The sequence below is a fragment of the Festucalex cinctus genome, chromosome 3, assembly GCF_051991245.1.
Source record: "Festucalex cinctus isolate MCC-2025b chromosome 3, RoL_Fcin_1.0, whole genome shotgun sequence".
NCBI classification, from domain to species: domain Eukaryota; kingdom Metazoa; phylum Chordata; class Actinopteri; order Syngnathiformes; family Syngnathidae; genus Festucalex; species Festucalex cinctus.
In genome coordinates, this window is record NC_135413.1 from 15,658,595 (window position 1) to 15,675,386 (window position 16,792).

General features: G+C 40.2%; 1 protein-coding gene across 5 annotated transcripts in view; it reads left to right on the forward strand.

Moving 5' to 3' along the window:
* The window catches only part of mob2a (MOB kinase activator 2a), an 82,782-nt gene that overhangs the window by 57,072 nt on the left and 8,918 nt on the right, over positions 1 to 16,792 (forward strand). For 4 of the 5 annotated variants that reach the window (XM_077516045.1, XM_077516042.1, XM_077516043.1 and 1 more), the window contains exon 2: positions 16,275 to 16,435. In XM_077516045.1, the coding sequence (XP_077372171.1) occupies positions 16,275 to 16,435 (161 nt within the window). Of the gene's footprint in view, positions 1 to 3,365; positions 3,547 to 16,274; positions 16,436 to 16,792 lie in introns of those variants that run through there. The other variant, XM_077516041.1, reaches the window with a different exon arrangement.

Genomic DNA, 16,792 nt, shown 5'->3' on the forward strand with positions numbered 1-16,792 from the left:
TTTGTTTTTCCAGTAGCTTTGTGGATGCATTAGTTGATTAAGTTTATGTATTTATTTTTTAAACATGCACACTGAATTGGGCTAGACCAGGTGGGCTGATCCTATATTTAACACTAAGTGAAAAGTCAGTACCCTGTTCTTGGCTCTCAGATACACCACCCTTGCTTCTCACCACTGCTATCAAAGCAAGAGCTATGGATTGCACAGCTCCACCCAGCAATGCCACCCACCCCTCCCCAATCTGGAAAGCAGGGAGGGAGCCAGTCATGCAGGATGACTGACTCCCACTGTCCCTTTGATTTTCTTTCAGATGGTTTCATTGGATCACATGGGCCTTTCAAATACAAACAAGTGGCGCCTCTGAGGTTCCAACAACAATTATGCTCAACTGACATGTCTGGAAACACTACACACATATCCGGCTTCCATCCTCACGATCTCTTATCTCCCTCTGAACTTCTTGTACCACCCACATACTTGAGAGTGCACATAGTTTCTAGGATCCCAAAGATTAGTGTGTCTTTGTCTGGGTCCACTTTTCCCTGACTTACTCCTGCAGCTGTGTCATTGCATCACAAATTTTGCCTGAAAAGACGACAAAAAAACAATAGTGGAGAAATGTGATTCTGTGAGACTGATTATTAGGCAGGTAAAACAACCATGAGAGGGATGGAAACTTGTAAAGAACAATTGTCTGAGTTTTCGAATGGTCACAGGAAAGCAGTAACCTGGCAATAGCCATCTGGATATGGTACCTCTCCACAGTAATTTCGTCGGGAAAAGGCAGGACATTCTGTACAATAATTCTAGCTGATTGGACGATGCGACATTCTACACTTATGTTTTAACCAATCACGGCCACGGGTGAAAATTTCATGTTAGTTCATGTCGAAGGGTAGAAAGCACGAACATCTTACCAGCTACAAATGCACGAAGCGCCTCTCGCTGTTTAACATTCAACAAGGAACCAGTGAGTAATTCTGCGAAAACAGAATTGTAGCGTCCAATCGTCCATGTTGGGTTTGTTAGTTAGCCCCTGCGTCGGCGCTGGCTTCCTGGTTTCGTCACAGTTGCATATCCCGCCTCCAAACACAATGTCTCTCTGAGATTGGTCCGAATCACCAGTGGTTCGGGAACGACGGTTATCTGCGGGAGCAGTACAAGGTGTATTCTCCGGAGTTTGTGAACTCACAAATACCGCGGGAATTCATCTTGCCAGACCAAGGTTAGTAAAGCAGAGCACTCTGAGCATGTTTCTGAACACTGGGGATGCTGTATAAGCAGCCTGGCTAACCGATGCGCGTATGTGGCAGCCATGTTGGGACAACCAAGACGTCAGCCGACTGACTGACATTCAGCGATAAATGTGGGAAAAGGAAACTGTTTGACAAGTTTTAAAAAGTTATCCAAACTTACCTCGCTGGTGCTGGGGGAGCAGGATAATGGCATGCAGATGGTCACGGTCATGAGACACTGTTAGTATGCTTACTTTTTTCTGTTACAATTCGAATATAGATAAGGCCATTACAAAAATGTATACTGTACCAAAATTAAGCATTTTCGAGAGAGGTGTACATGTACTACATGATGAGAGCTTGCTCCATTGAAAGGCCATAGATATGAATAGGTAGATGCAATACACTCCTTTTGAGCTTCGTGCCGAAAATTTATTTTTTTTCCATTGCCGTTTCTAGGACTGTTGTCCCAGCCAATATGGCTGCCATGTATGTCCATGCATTGCCCGTGATGGGAAGGTGACCCCCTACCATCATGGCCGCTAGGTCGACACATCTGTTAGCCTGCTCGTCTACTGTTTATCTGTGACAACAGCGACACAACCTGGAAATATGAGTGCACGTTTCTGTTAATTGCGTCACAGTGCCAGGAAACAACATTAGACAATTCTGAAACTAACAGGCTTTGACAGGACACATTTTGAGTGGACTATACAGCATTTTCTGTCAGTTAAATCGCAGTGAGTTAGTTCTGGGTCTGTTAAATCAAAATTCCACTATAGTATTGCTAGACATTAAGAAGCACTAGGATAACGTAGTATAAAACTAGTATATGCTCTTCTCGGGCTGTGCAATTAATCAAAATTCAATTACAATTTCAATTATTACACTCCACAATTACAAAATTAGCATAATCGTCAAACTAAAGATTATTAATAATAATTTTGAGTTATTTGTGTTTAAATGTATACATTTTCACCTTTTTAAAATTTAAAATAACTAATATAAGATTATATATATTTTTTCATCCAAAAGGAACTTGCATATAATCATAGTGTTTCAAAGAATTGTATTTGTCTTAATATTTTTTACCTTTAAACTTTTTTTTTGTACTAAAAAATAAATGATCGCGCTAATAATTATTTCAATTATTACAACAATAATCATGATTAATATTTCCGTCATAATCGAGCAGCCCTATGCTCTTCCTTCAATTTTTACAATTTGTAAATTGAAAACGGTTGCTATGTAACTTGGAAACAAACAAAAGGTTTCATTTCATTCAAACATTTCGAATTAAAAGCAAACCTGTAAATAATGTCTTAAATAATTTGCAAAACATCCCCAAACATTCACAGCAAATTGGAAATATTCATGTTAATCCACCATTTGCTCTCATTCAAGCTTTGTTTGATTATCTTGCTGGTTCTGAGTGTTGACTTTCTCGAACACGCCTGACTGCTATCATCCTGTTATGTGGGGCTCCAGGTGAATGTCACAAACAGGAGGAATGTCGCTGCAGTCCCCACATGCATCTTAAGTTCACTCTAGTTCTCACACCACCAATCGTGACACATTTGAAACGGCTTCTTATGAAGATTGCTTTTTCAAACATGTTATTTATATCCTTGCTCACTCCAGGGTTGACTTACTGTGTTATTTTAGGAGCTTAATGAGACATTAGCCCTTTGAATGTCACTGGCACAGTGAATTAGGAGTTTACCATGTGCAATCATAACACGTGTAGCCCAATACCACATTCATCAGTACACTCATATTTTATTGCAAGGTCTTAGTTGACAGGAGTTGTACAATTGTGGAAAACAAAACGTGGGGTCTAATATATATTACACTTAACGCCTAACATTCGTGTAAACATGTTGGTGAATTAAATGCAGCAACACTTATGGATTTATTTAATTGTAATCCTCATTTACTGCGTTTACCACCTGTTGGTATATTGTAACAACACTAGTCGACGGTGAAGCATGAGCAACGTCCACGTGGGCAGGCTTTAACGTCACCACTGCACGCCTACCGAGCACTTTGCTCTTCTGTAATTGGGCGAAGGTCATACGAGGAGGCGGGCTTTTCCGTGGATGTTTGGAGTTTACACAGAGTTGCATTCAGTGAGTTTCAGTGAACTCCAGACTCGTGGTGTGAGCCGTTACGACAGTATCTGCCCGATATGAGCCATGGTCGGCGAGTATTGCTCTTTCTCTGGGGATAAGACGGACATGCACTCCCAAAGAAACTCTAAGAACGGATTAAGTTGCAAAATGGTGCTTCAAGCGGTTGGAAAAGTTCTAAGGTAAAAACTTTGGTTGTTGCTTTGCTTCTCATGTACAATCTGCCGCGTTCACCGCACTGACCTAACAAGTGGGGTATTTTCTTGCGTAGTCGAATTTGCAAGTAACAATATCGTTTTTCCAGGCGTTATCCTAATATTTGTCTAGATGTCTGCGTGTGTAATTTCGCAGGTATTAGTGTGTTACACCGCGGCTCGTCGAGCAGCTGCTTATTCGGGACTTGTAACGCGCTGCACAAGTAAACTTCACATAAGGCAGAGCAAGAAACGTCACACTTGTCTGCTCATGTTGTAATTTACTCAAATGTCGCTAACTTTTTAATATTAGAGGTTACCTTTTTAATCTAACCACATTAGCACAGAAACTAATTGCTATGGAAGTATGGAGAGCCAAAACTGCCCAAATTCAAAATAAATAAATGATTAAAAGTGAAAATAAAAATGAATTAAAAAAAATCTAATTCAAAAATTATAAAACGGCCAAGAAAATGGATGGATATATATATATATATATATATATATATATATATATATATATATATATATATATATACATATATATATATATGTATGGAAATCCGTTTTTATTTTCACTTTTTGTCATTTATTTATTTATTTAGTCATTTATCTATTTTGAATTTTTACAGTTTTGGCCGCACTGCCAAGTGGAAATGTTATTCAAATGAGGGGGCGGTCCTAAGCATGTCTTGGGTTGGACTCCGCCGTTGCAAACTGCCTGTCATTGGTCGAGTGAGCAGCTCGGCGAACAAGGAAGTCTTACCGGCTTGCAATGGACAACTCCAGCAATGGACGACTATCTTGTCCACTGTCTGCTCTGACTTGTTGTCTAGCAACTTAAGTCGCAAGTTGAGGTGACAGTGGACACGATCGTCATCCATTTTAATAAATAATAAAAATAAATAAAAAGGGATTTGTTTCCATTTATATTTATTTTTTTTAGATATAATTTTCAAATAATATTTTACTTGTATTCATTTTTATTTTCACTTTTAGTCATTTATTTATTTATTTAGTCATTTATTTATTTCGAATTTAGTCAGTTTTGGCCCTCCATATGGAAGCAGCGTTGATTGAGTATTGTACAAACATGCGAGTAAAAGAGTCACCTTTTAACTTGAAATAGCTCCGCTTCAAAAGCTGATGATGCAAATGACTTTACTGACGTGGCACTCTGGGGCTAATTTATTAAGGTGCATGTCCCGGTTGCAGTCAACGTTTTACACCAGGCGTTACATTTCACTTGACCTACATTTTATGTGTGACAATTGATGGATAATATCATAATTTCATCAGACCTATAAGACTTGCAAAGTATGTCTGACCCAGGTCAGCATGCTAATTTGTCTGTATGTCATCCAAGTGACACAAACAACTAACCACTCCTATTAATCTCTGTAAATGCAAATACTCTGCAGCAAATTCAAACTGTTAACCCAGTTTACCATACATGTGTGTATTTATCCTGGTTGTGTGTCCTGTGAAGGAGCTTTACAGTCAGAATTAATGGGCTCTTGTTAATGATTTGGTAAAAGTTACTCTTTATCTTTTTTAAGCCCTGGGACAAACCAGAGACCAAAGGCCATATACCTCAAAAACCTGTTGACTGTGAAGATGTAAGCAGCAATACAATGAAAGTTTAGAACAAATGTTAAATAATGGAGCGCTGTAGTGCTTTAATGTGCATAGTCACTTTGTGTTCTGCCTAATCTAGTAGTAGTTTTAATCAAGTTGATAAACATACAGGCGCTCGCACCAGGATTCAGTTGCCGCTTAGAGATTCTTTAGGATTTGTTAAATGATAATCCAGAGACGCTGAGGGTGTATTCAGACCAGAAAAGTCCTTTAGTCCGCTTGGTTGGTCCGGACCAAAAGCGGAATTTATTTTTTTTAAGTTTGGTGCGGTTCATATTCACACTGTGCTTTTTGCAAGTGGACTGTATTGCGTAATCACGTCGACCCACATGACGATCCGTGCTCCCATTGGACAAAAATGACAAGGGCTGTACGCGTAGGAAACCCGGAAATAGCGTAAAACGTGAAATTCCGACGTGCTGCATTACTACTCTGCATATTTGTGGGGTTTTTAGATGCAAGATATATGCGAGCGTCAAGGGCAGCTCATTCAACGGAGGGTCCGCCACGCTGTTTCTAATTTTGGAACGTGTCGTCGATTGCGTGCAGTAAACGGAGGAGCAGTTGCGCTCCGCTTACCCCACCCCCACCACAACATGCTGACAGCAGCGTGGCTAAACAGAATACGGATGTTTATGAATGAATTTAGCACAATATTCAGTACCGTGCAAAATTCCCCCCCGCGATACTTGACTACGATGTACGATGGCTTGTTAAGCCCAAAAAGGCGCATATGTCCAGCAGTTGGAGCGGATCAGCTGTGGTTTGTATTCAGACTGCAAAGCGAACCGCGCCGAGTGTGTTTGGAAGCGAACCGAGACCACCTCGAAAGGTCGGTCTCGATCCGCTTGTTTAGTCCGCACCAGGATTCGTTTGTGTGTGTTCAGACCTGCACAAAAGGTCCGCACCAACGTGGGAAACAAACTCTTGTCCGTTTAAAGCGGACCAAACAGTGCAGGTCTGAATACACCCTTAATCACAGTTTACAAGGTTGCATAGTTTGGGGATTTTATGAGAATCTGGAGCTGCTGTGGTGCTATTTACAGCTCTTCTGTTAAAACATTTCCTCACTTGTGGACCTTTTTTTGCATACTCAAGAAGATACAAATGTTTAATGAACACAAAAAACAAAGGGAACTCCTGAAGCCTTTGACTTATTGTGTCTGCTGTTTGTCATAATTTGTGTATTGCTCGGTTCATAACGAACTCGAAATGTCGCGTCACCCCACGTCAGGCATACTTTTGTTTGTGAGGGTGACTACATCAGGATTGTTTCGAACAGAGAATGAGGAAGGGCTTCTCCTTCTCTACTGACGGAAAAGAAAAAGTTTGAGCATCGCAAGTGAATCTAGTGTGACCGATGATTGTGTTTGGTTTCTACGTGCTAACTTAGTTGACAGTTCGACAGTTGCAAGCAAGTTGATCCACTTATCAGATATGCCAACTTCCTTGCTCCCTATGACCAAATTCTGCTTCTTTTTGACAACCAGCTACTAGCTGTGTTATACACATCCCGGTTCCACAACCGCAATGATATTGTCCCACATTTTTTTTTAAATTACATTTATTTTTGTGCGTGTGTGTTTACTTTATTGGCTGTGGGCCTGCTGATACTTCTCCCTAATATGTGCATTCTCACTGCTAAATGACTGTCAGCAATGCGACACCACCAAACTCTCACATCAGCAAAGCATGGCGAAATGGGCCAGGAACCAAAAGATTTGTTTTAATGCAACACCCGGCACTCGATCAATTGTGACCTTGCAAACTGCATTGACTATATATGGTAAGACGTCGCCAGAAACGCCCAGCTCGCTTTCGGCCTGACCACAGATTAGTCGGTGTCCGAACTACACTTCCTCCAAACAACTTCCTTGTGCCAGGTGCATAAGAACAATTCCAATCTTATCTCACAGAACGCCCCCAAAGCCCGGCCCCCCTTCCTGTCACACAGAAGTGTTGTGATGCTGATGAGTCTCTATTACATTAATACAGTAGTATACTCTGCAGGCTCATGAGCCACTGAATGGGATTTAGCACAGGATGACAAGAAGATGAGGCGTTAGGCAGAGGGGTGCTGGGACAGTAGAAATTGTTGAATTGGAACAGTGTGCACATTTAGGCCTGTATTCTGGCTGCAATTCTCATGTACTGATTTACAGTGCTGCTGACGCCCCCAGCAATGCTCCTGATTAAGTGGTGGCAGCTGTGCCTTCTGTTTGCTCTTGCTGCTTATCTCGTCCCCACAGAAGTAAAACTGATGAGGTCATCTTGAAAAAGATGCTTGTGAATCTTCACAGGAACTTCGGTAGAAGCTTTGACAGGCCAACAGAGTTTTACACGGCTGTTGAACTTGCTCACTGGGAATCTTTTTAGCCCCATAATGGCTGATGTGGTTTTGCTTTTGCAGGAGCCAAACTGGTCTCAATGGTCTGTGGTTGTTTCAGGGAAGAGAGCAGTTTTGTCTGTTCAGTTTGGGTCCTGATATAGATCTAGAAGCCTGCCTTGGACTAAATGGATCCTCCTTACAGACACTAGTCTCCTTACATGCAAGGTTCATTTGCTCCGAATAGCAAATACGTGTTTGATGTCGTGTTAAGGGGGATAAATGTGAATAAACACTGTGAAGCCCACAGAGATGAAGAAGCAGCTACTTGCAAGTATTTTAGACAGACGGTTGAAAGGCAGTTTTAAGATTAGGTCACATTATTACATTATTAATGTGACACTAAAACAGTATACAGGACTGTCTCAGAAAATTAGGATTATTGTGGTAAAGTTCTTTATTTTCTGTAATGCAATTAAAAAAAAAAGTCATACATTCTGGATTCATTACAAATCAACTGAAATATTGCAAGCCTTTTATTATTTTAATATTGCTGATTATGGCTTACAGCTTAAACAAAACTTGAATATCCTCTCAAAATATTAGAGTATCATGAAAAAGTATACTACTAGGCTATGCAACTACCAATCACTTGAATCGTCTGAAGTAACTCGAAAACACCTACAAGTGTTTCCAAGTGAATCCAGAATGTATGACATTTTTGTTTTTTGAATTGCATTACAGAAAATAAAGGACTTTATCACAATATTCTAATTTTCTGAGACAGTCCTATATATAGTATAGCACTCGGTCAGGGTCAGTTAGAGACTGCTAGTCCACATAACTGTAGGTGTGTGTATCTCTCCAATAAAAGACAATTTGTTGCCCATGTCGATACATGGGTGACATTGTGATTCAAGTACAATACATTTTCAACCGGAATGATTTGATTCGGTTTGATTCATTGGGGTTACAATTTGATTCAATATGGCTATGGCTTTTTTTTCATGTTTATTAGCCATGTTTCCAAACAAAGTCGCAGAATATAGGAAGCATTTTTGTATATTGATGTTGAGTAATTAAATAACCATGGAAAAAGTGGGGCAATTATTTATGTTCTCTTGTTTGAATCATCAGATGAGGTGGGCTCCAGCACCCCCCCCCCCCCCCCCCCCCCCCCGCGACCCTTGTGAGGAATAAGCGGTCAAGGAAATGGATGGATGGATGGATGTTTGAATCATTGATCTGTGTAAGGAAGTTTTAGAGGAGGCACTTGTTGATTTTTCCATTATTGCCCAATAATGTGTCCCAAATGATTGGAACTGGGTTCTCTTAATTGAACAGGCATGTGGTGTCCACTGTTCACAGAACCATAAACCTGGGCTGTTGTAGCAAAAGGCGCTAACTACTACATTTTTTTTTCTTTTTTTTTTTAACAATTTCAGATGAATAGTTCATTTAAAGTTCTCCACATATGTGCATTTGCAATGCACACAGTGTTTCTATATGCACATTTGCTGGGATTTTGTGCAAACAAACTCGTTATGACTCTTTAGGACTCTCTAGGACTCTTGCTACAGATATTTCTTGAGGCCTCTTGTGACGCAGCTACTCACGTGCGGGGACACAGCTGTTCTGGCCGGCTGGGTTGATTGTGAAAAGTAGGCGGTTGGGGGGTGGAGGGCAGGAGATACTGAAGCAATAATAATGGTGGGCTTGTTTCAGAGTGCATATTTGAAAGCATGTGTGTGTATTTGCTTGCCACTAGTCAGCAGTGAGCTAAGCTTTTATTTGCGCTTCTGCTTTTTCGGGCCATTAGTGTTTTACCGTAAGTTGGTCTGTTCTCTCTCGCATCATCCTCGAGGTCTGTTTCTACAACCCCTAGCAAAAAGTATGGAATCACCATTCTTGGACGAGCGCTCACTCAGACGTTTTATTCTTTAGATCAAACTCAGATAAAACACATGAAACAGTCGTAAGGTCATTCCAAAGTGCAACATTTGGCTTTCAGAAACACTAAAACAAATTAAGAAAAAACATTGTGCTGGTCAGTAAATGTTACTTTTAAAGAGCAAGTGCAGGGAAATAAATATGGAATCAGTCCATTTTGAGGAAAAAAATATGGAATCACTCCATTTTGAGCAGAAAATAAGGACACACCCAGTCAATTTCCTTTCCTTAATTGGGCACCTGCCTCAAATTGTATCTGCTCGTTAGTGAGCAGTTAAAAACAGTGCAGTTATCATACCTTGGAGGGTTGCTGGACCAAGTGGATTGGCAAAAATCATGGCTCCAACAAGGAAGATGTCTCTTGAGACCAAAGACAGGATTATCAAACTTCTTGAAGAAGGTAACTCTCCACGTATGGTTGCCAAAGATGTGGGCTGTTAACAGTCAGCTGTATCAAAGATCTGGACCAAGTACAAAGAGCATGGGAAGGTTGTTAAAGTCAAGTGTACTGGTAGACCAAGGAAGACATCTAAGCGTCAAGACAAACAACTAAAGGCCATATGTCTTGAAAACAGAAATTGCACAAAAAGACATGAAGAAGAAATGGGAGGAAGCTGGAATCAATGTATGTGACAGGACTGTGCAAAATCCCTTAAAGAAAATGGGATTTACATACAGGAAAGCTAAAAGGAAACCATAATTGACGCTTAAACAAAAAAGAGCAAGACTGCAATGGGCTAAGGAGAGGCAATCATGGACTGTGGATGACTGGATGAAGGTTATCTTCAGTGATGAGTCACGAATCTGCATTGGACAAGGTGATGACGCTGGAACCTTTGTTTTGTGCCGTTCCAGTGAGATTTACAAAGAGGACTGCCTAAAGAAAACATCTAAATTCCCACAGTCCTTGATGATATGGGGCTGCATGTCAGGCAAAGGCACTGGGGTTAAATCTTTAATAAATGCACAAGTTTACATTGACATTTGGACAGCTTTCTTATCCCTTCAATTGAAAAAATGTTTGGGGATGATGAAATCATTTTCCAAGATGACAATGCATCATGCCACAGAGCAAAAACTGTGAAAGTATTCCTTGGAGAAAGACTCATCCAGTCAATGTCATGACCTGCAAATAGCCCAGATCTCAACCCAATTGAAAACCTGTGGTGGAAATTGAAAAAAAAAAAAAAGGTCCACAGCAAAGCTCCAACCTGCAAAGATGATCTGGCAACTGCAATCAAAGAGAGTTGGCACCAGATTGATGAAGACTGTTTGTCACTCATCAAGTCCATGCCTCAGAGACTGCAAACTGTCATAAACGCCAGAGGTGGTGCAACTAAATACTAGTCATGTGTTTTGATTGTTTTTTCTTTGTCTGTTTTTCATGATTCAATTTTTTTTCCCTCAGAATGGAGTGATTCCATATTTATTTCCCTGCACTTGCTCTCTAAAAGTAACATTTACTGACCAGCATAATGTTTTTTCTTCATTTATTTTAGTGTTTCTGAAAGCCAAGATGTTTGATCTACAGAATAAAATATCTGAGTGAGTGCTTGTCCAAGACTGGAGATTCCAGACTTTTTGCTAGGGGTTGTAACTATAAAAGAAATTTGAAAAAAAATATGTATTTTTAACAACGCTGTTTTGAATCCTAAATATATACACACACATCTTTTAAAACACAACAAAGTGTACACTATGGACCTAGTTCAGCATGTTGCAACTGTAATGAAAGAGTCGTGTATGTGTTTAGCACTCTTCTCTAGTGTACATGTGTACATTTTTTGCACTGTTCATATCACCAGCTGAGTTGCATTACAAAAAAATCAATGCACACATCACATATTTGTTGACAAATAACAAGGAGTTACTTTCGTGTTTCTTCACAACATGCAATCGCCAACTATTCAACTGGAATACATATTACAGTTTTCAGTCAGTCTCACCCAATCATTAATTTTTCCCTTTTCAACATGTAAGCATACTGTAAGCTGGGTGCTGGTGGCCGTGTATAGTGAATAAAGATGGCTGGTGGGTAGGGGATCCTGCTGCTGCTGTCGAAAGTGAAAGGGGTTTTAAGATAGTAACTAACAGATGGAGTTGAACAGCTGCCAGATCAGTCATTGCATAGCTGTGTCTGGGATGACCTGCATGTCACCTGACTATACAAACCGCATTTCCTCATTGCAGATAAACACCAGCACATCTGCTTCCTGCTCCCCTTTCTCCACATTTGGTTAAAAAAAATGCATAGGATTTGTACATTGCTTTAGTGCATTGTGTTCCCATACAGGTCGAACCAGATTTTCTTGACTTGTGAGATTTGACCGGTCCCTTTTGGTGCCAGACAGACTGTGGCAGTCTGTTACCCCGTGTGCTGAATTCTGGTCTTGGTCTTGTGGTCTGCACTGATCTGGTGAGAGGAAACGGGCATCTGCTGCCTTTTATGGCAAAGACTTGCCTTACCAAGAACAGGCTGTGTGTGTGTGTGTGTGTGGGGGGGGGGGGGGGTGTAGAGAGGGCAGACATGCACGCATGAGGGGAGGAATTTTGGCATGAAGAGGTTTTATTTATCCTAAAATAAACTAACAGCTCCAGAAGTTCACCTCCCCTCACCACACAAATACTTGCTAGACGGGGAGGAGGTGTTTGTGTGGAAAATGATGAAATAAGAGGCACAAAATAGCTTGGTAAGCATGTTTTCGAAAGGAAAAGGGTGGAGGGGAACGCCAAATGAACAAACTTCAACCTTTCTTTAGCTTATTAGCAAAAACTTTGTAACGTTGTCAGACTAATGCCACGGTATCTAGAGATTAGGGCTGGGAATCTTTGACTGTCTCACGATTCGATTACAATTTTTGGGTCTACGATTCGATTCAGAATCGATTTTCGATTCTCGATTCAAACGATTTTCGATTCAAAATTATTTGTTTGACAAATGATTTCTGCTTCAATTTACAGATATGCACAGCATTGTCATGATGTACTCCAGTCTGCTTTGCAAGACAAAATGACAAATAGACAATAAGCTGTTTTTTTGTTTATATATATATATATATATATATATATATATATATATATATATATATATATATATATATATATATATATTATTTTTTTTTTAAACATTTATTAATTGTGTATTGTAAGTGCCCTTTTCCACAAAAACAGCATGTGGGCTATAACTGCCTTTTCCCCTTATTCTTCATTTATAATTGAAATAAAATCCATCCATCCATCCATTTTCTTGACCGCTTATTCCTCACAAGGGTCGCGGGGGGTGCTGGCGCCTATCTCAGCTGGCTCTGGGCAGTAGGCGGGTGACACCCTGGACTGGTTGCTGAAATAAAGTCGATTTTTGGATATTAATATCGATTCGATTAATACATGAGAATCTCGATTCTTTTATGAATCGATTTTTTGGCACACCCCTACTAGAGATGAAGCGCTTTGCTCTACTGAAACACTTTCACATGATGAAACATAAAGCCCAAAGCCACAGAGTCCGATTAATCTGATTTCTCTTACTTTGTATATTACCGGTAAGCTATGAAAAAAATAAAAATAAATAAATAAACAGGAATAGTAAAAAGATAGGAGTACGTACTCCAGAGAGGTATTGGCTGTTATTTAAAACAAGGTGAGTGTAATCAGAAGCGAAAGAGTGATTGTCAGATTTGAAGGCAAAGGGCAAGCAGGCAATAAAGAAGGGAGGGCAGGAATGGGGCCCAAATCTTTCCCTGGACAACGAGGGAGGAAGACTTTAATAATTACAAGAAAATAACTAAAACGGGAGGACAGAGCAGAAGTAGAAAATCCGTAATTGGCCGCGGTCCAAAGTAGACAATCTCCAAAGATGATTACCCATCTTGCAAGAAGTTATGTTTTCACAAAAAAAAAATTATAACATTAATTTATGTCCTTTGATTCAGAGAGGAAAAATATGTAGAAGAGGAATCCAAAACATCAGCGAGCATGTGTTCACTTGTTGACATGCCTTCCAATGTTTACTGGGATGGAAAGCAGAGCGTCACTTTCAGTTCAGGAGCGCTAAAGTACTTTTTGCCAAGAGACCTGTCATGTTTTCTTTGTGTTTATTAGTTACCATGGATATCACTCGATCGGCACCCACCTCATTAGTTTCACGCCATCTGCCCTGAATCATCACTCGATTTATATCCATCCTTCTTTCTAAATATGTCTCTATTTTTTTTTTTCTAATGACCACTTTCCTTGTTTCTGTAAGCACTGCATTTCAGTACTCCAGTACAGCCCTTGAAAGGAGCTGTCAAAAAAAAAAAAAAAAACAGTGATCCTGTGTCATTATTAGGGCTATTGTAAGAACTCTGGTGTGTCCGAAAGCAGGAGCTGCCAACTGTGGATACTCAGTTGAACTCAGCATGTGACTTGGGTCCAGAAGCAAAGAAGAGACTAAATACTGATAAAAGGTCCCATGTCAGAATTTGTTCAGAGAATTAATGAAAAGCCAGTTTTACTCTTTGGTTTAAGGAGGGACTTTAAAAGTTATGAAGTAGGGATGCACCGAAATGAAAATGTTTGACTATCATTGCATTTATTATAATTACTTAAAATTATAATGCATCCATCCATTTTCTTAACCGCTTGCTCCTCACAAGGTTCACGGGGGTGCTGGAGCCTATCCCAGCTGGCTTCGGGCAGTAGGCGGGGTACACCCTCAACTGGTTGCTAGCCAATTGCAGGGTACATAGAGACGAACAACCATCCACACACAAGCACACCGTGGAACAATTTGGAGCGCCCAATCAACCTTCCATTGCATGTCTTTGAAATGTGGGAGGAGACCGGAGTACCCGGAGAAGACCCACGCAGGCACAGGGAGAACATGTAAACTCCACCCAGGAAGGCCGGAGCCTGGACTCGATCTTGCGTCCTCAGTACTGGGAGGCAGAAGTCCTAACCACTCATTCACCGTGCCGCCCTTGAAATTATAATATTATTCTAAAATATTTCTTTAAGTGGAAAAAGTGGAAGCGCTTAAGGGGCTCAAATAAAAAAAATAAAAAAAAAAAAAGCACTTCAGGAGAAAGAGTGGCTCAACCCATAGTGCAGTATTCAGCAGTGATCTTTTATTTTTATTTTTATTTTATTTTTTGACCCGCTGAAAATGCTGTACAATAGTTTACCAAGAGACGCCCCACTCCTTCTCCGGTGTGCGCAGTGAAGCTGCCGGTACTCACACGGGGAAATGCCAGCAAGCAGCGAGGCGAACACTCCCCGCGTTTGGTGTTTAATTCAAACAGACGCTTGCTTGCAGCAGCCAAATATTTACGGTGGCCGAAAAGTCAGTGCATCAAAATTTTGTGTAACGTGACATCCATTATGCCTGCTGGAGTGGTGTGAGCAGAAGCTTTTAGATGCTTTTAGAGCTGTTGGTGCCTCTGAGTCCAAGATCAATTCTCAAACATATCAACATCGATATGATGAGCACACAAGGAGCACAGCGACACAATCTCTGCACATCAAAAGAACGTTAACACGTATTTTAAGAAAGTTAACACATATTTTAAGGTCTTATTTTGAGGATCTGATTAATGACATCCATTGAATCGGCAAATTATGACAGCTGATCACAGAATTGAAAAAAAAATATTGACCAATTTACAACCAATCAGATCGGTGGAATATCGAGCTTTCCTAAAAGTTAGTTGTAGCATTGCTGTATTTATTTCAATTCTTTGTACTTTCCTGTATTCCTTGGAAAGGGGTTGTACCAAAACATATGTTTTGAAAGTTATTTATTTGGCCAAAGGATATTTGTGTTTTATTTTAATTTCATTATATTTGTCATTCAGTTTATCATGTATATGTTCGATACAAAATACATTTTCAAATGGGAAAAAAAGTAATAGAAAATTGCCATGAATTTCTGTTATTTTTTAGGAAAAATGCTATATCGAGTGCCGTATATGCAAGAGCTTTTGCTACAGTTCTTGCACTCAATTACATTTGAGTTTGCAGACCATAATTAAGTGTCTACATTACATAGAAGCTGCCCGGTGATTCTGCTTCTGCTTGTCTCACTCATGTATCAAGTTTTTAACCTTTGACCTCAGATTGCACTGTCTGCACTGCTGCAGAGTGGGAATGGGATCACGGTGTGTTGTAGCCCCCAAAGTGCAGTGCAGGAAGTGTGGTGACATACCCGTGCTAAAACTAGCAATGGGAGTACAAGGCACTGGGGATGGCCGTCTGCGGCTTCAGAGGTGATATTAGGTTAGAAGTCAGAGTGAAAGGTCATGTACATACACACACTGCTCTTTGTTTAGTCTCAGTCAGGGTGTGAATCCACTGTTGTAAAATGTCATTCCTCACTTTGAGCCTTGGGATGATCTTTCTGTCAACTGCCTTTATTAGCAATTCAAGAGATTGCAGAGTCCCTATAATTTTCTACATCTGTGTGTCTAACCTCGGGATACTTCCCCCCCCCCCATTGACAACATTTTCTATGCTGATGTGACATTTTATCACATACTTAGAAGATTTATGACTGCAAAGCACTGTGATGTTTCATTTCTGATGCATGAAGTGCTGTATACACAACATTTGATTTGAATTCTTGACAAACCTCTTGGATACTGTAATATTTCAACTAGATTGTTTTTTTTAATTCTTGGTAATATAATTAGAGCCAAGAAATTGCAAATAGTTTACCTTACTTGCCATATTCCACAGTGTTAGATTGCATAATTCCATGTATTCCATGTATGCATACCTGCATGAAAGTGCAGTACTTTGACCTTTCTTTTCTTCTGTTTGACAGGAAGTCAAAGACAAAACCAAATGGAAAGAAGCCCCCAGCAGAAGAGAAGAAGCAATACCTAGAGCCGGAGTTCACAAAGATCCGAGTGGTGGATTTTGACCTTAAGGAGTTGGTAGTTCTGCCCCGAGAGATCGACCTCCATGAATGGCTAGCCAGCAACAGTAAGTGAATGGTGGTTGATGTTTGAATATGATATAATTACACAGTGCACTACATGGACAAGTATTAAGACACACATCTTGGTCAATTAAGTACTTTATGGATTGCATGTTGAACAAGACTCTTTAGATTCAGAAAAAGGCATGTGGGACAACTATATGATTTCATACTTTGTAATAACAGTCCAAGCTTAGGTCAGTTACGTATGCCTTGGTGAGGTTCTTGGGGAAGACCTGGACAGCCTTCACTTCAAGTTCAAACCCATCCAAGTCATTTTGTTTGTGTGCCAGGCCACCTCATCCAACATTAGTGACTAAAATGTTGTGCAAAACGTTCCCATATTAAAACTTATTTACCCC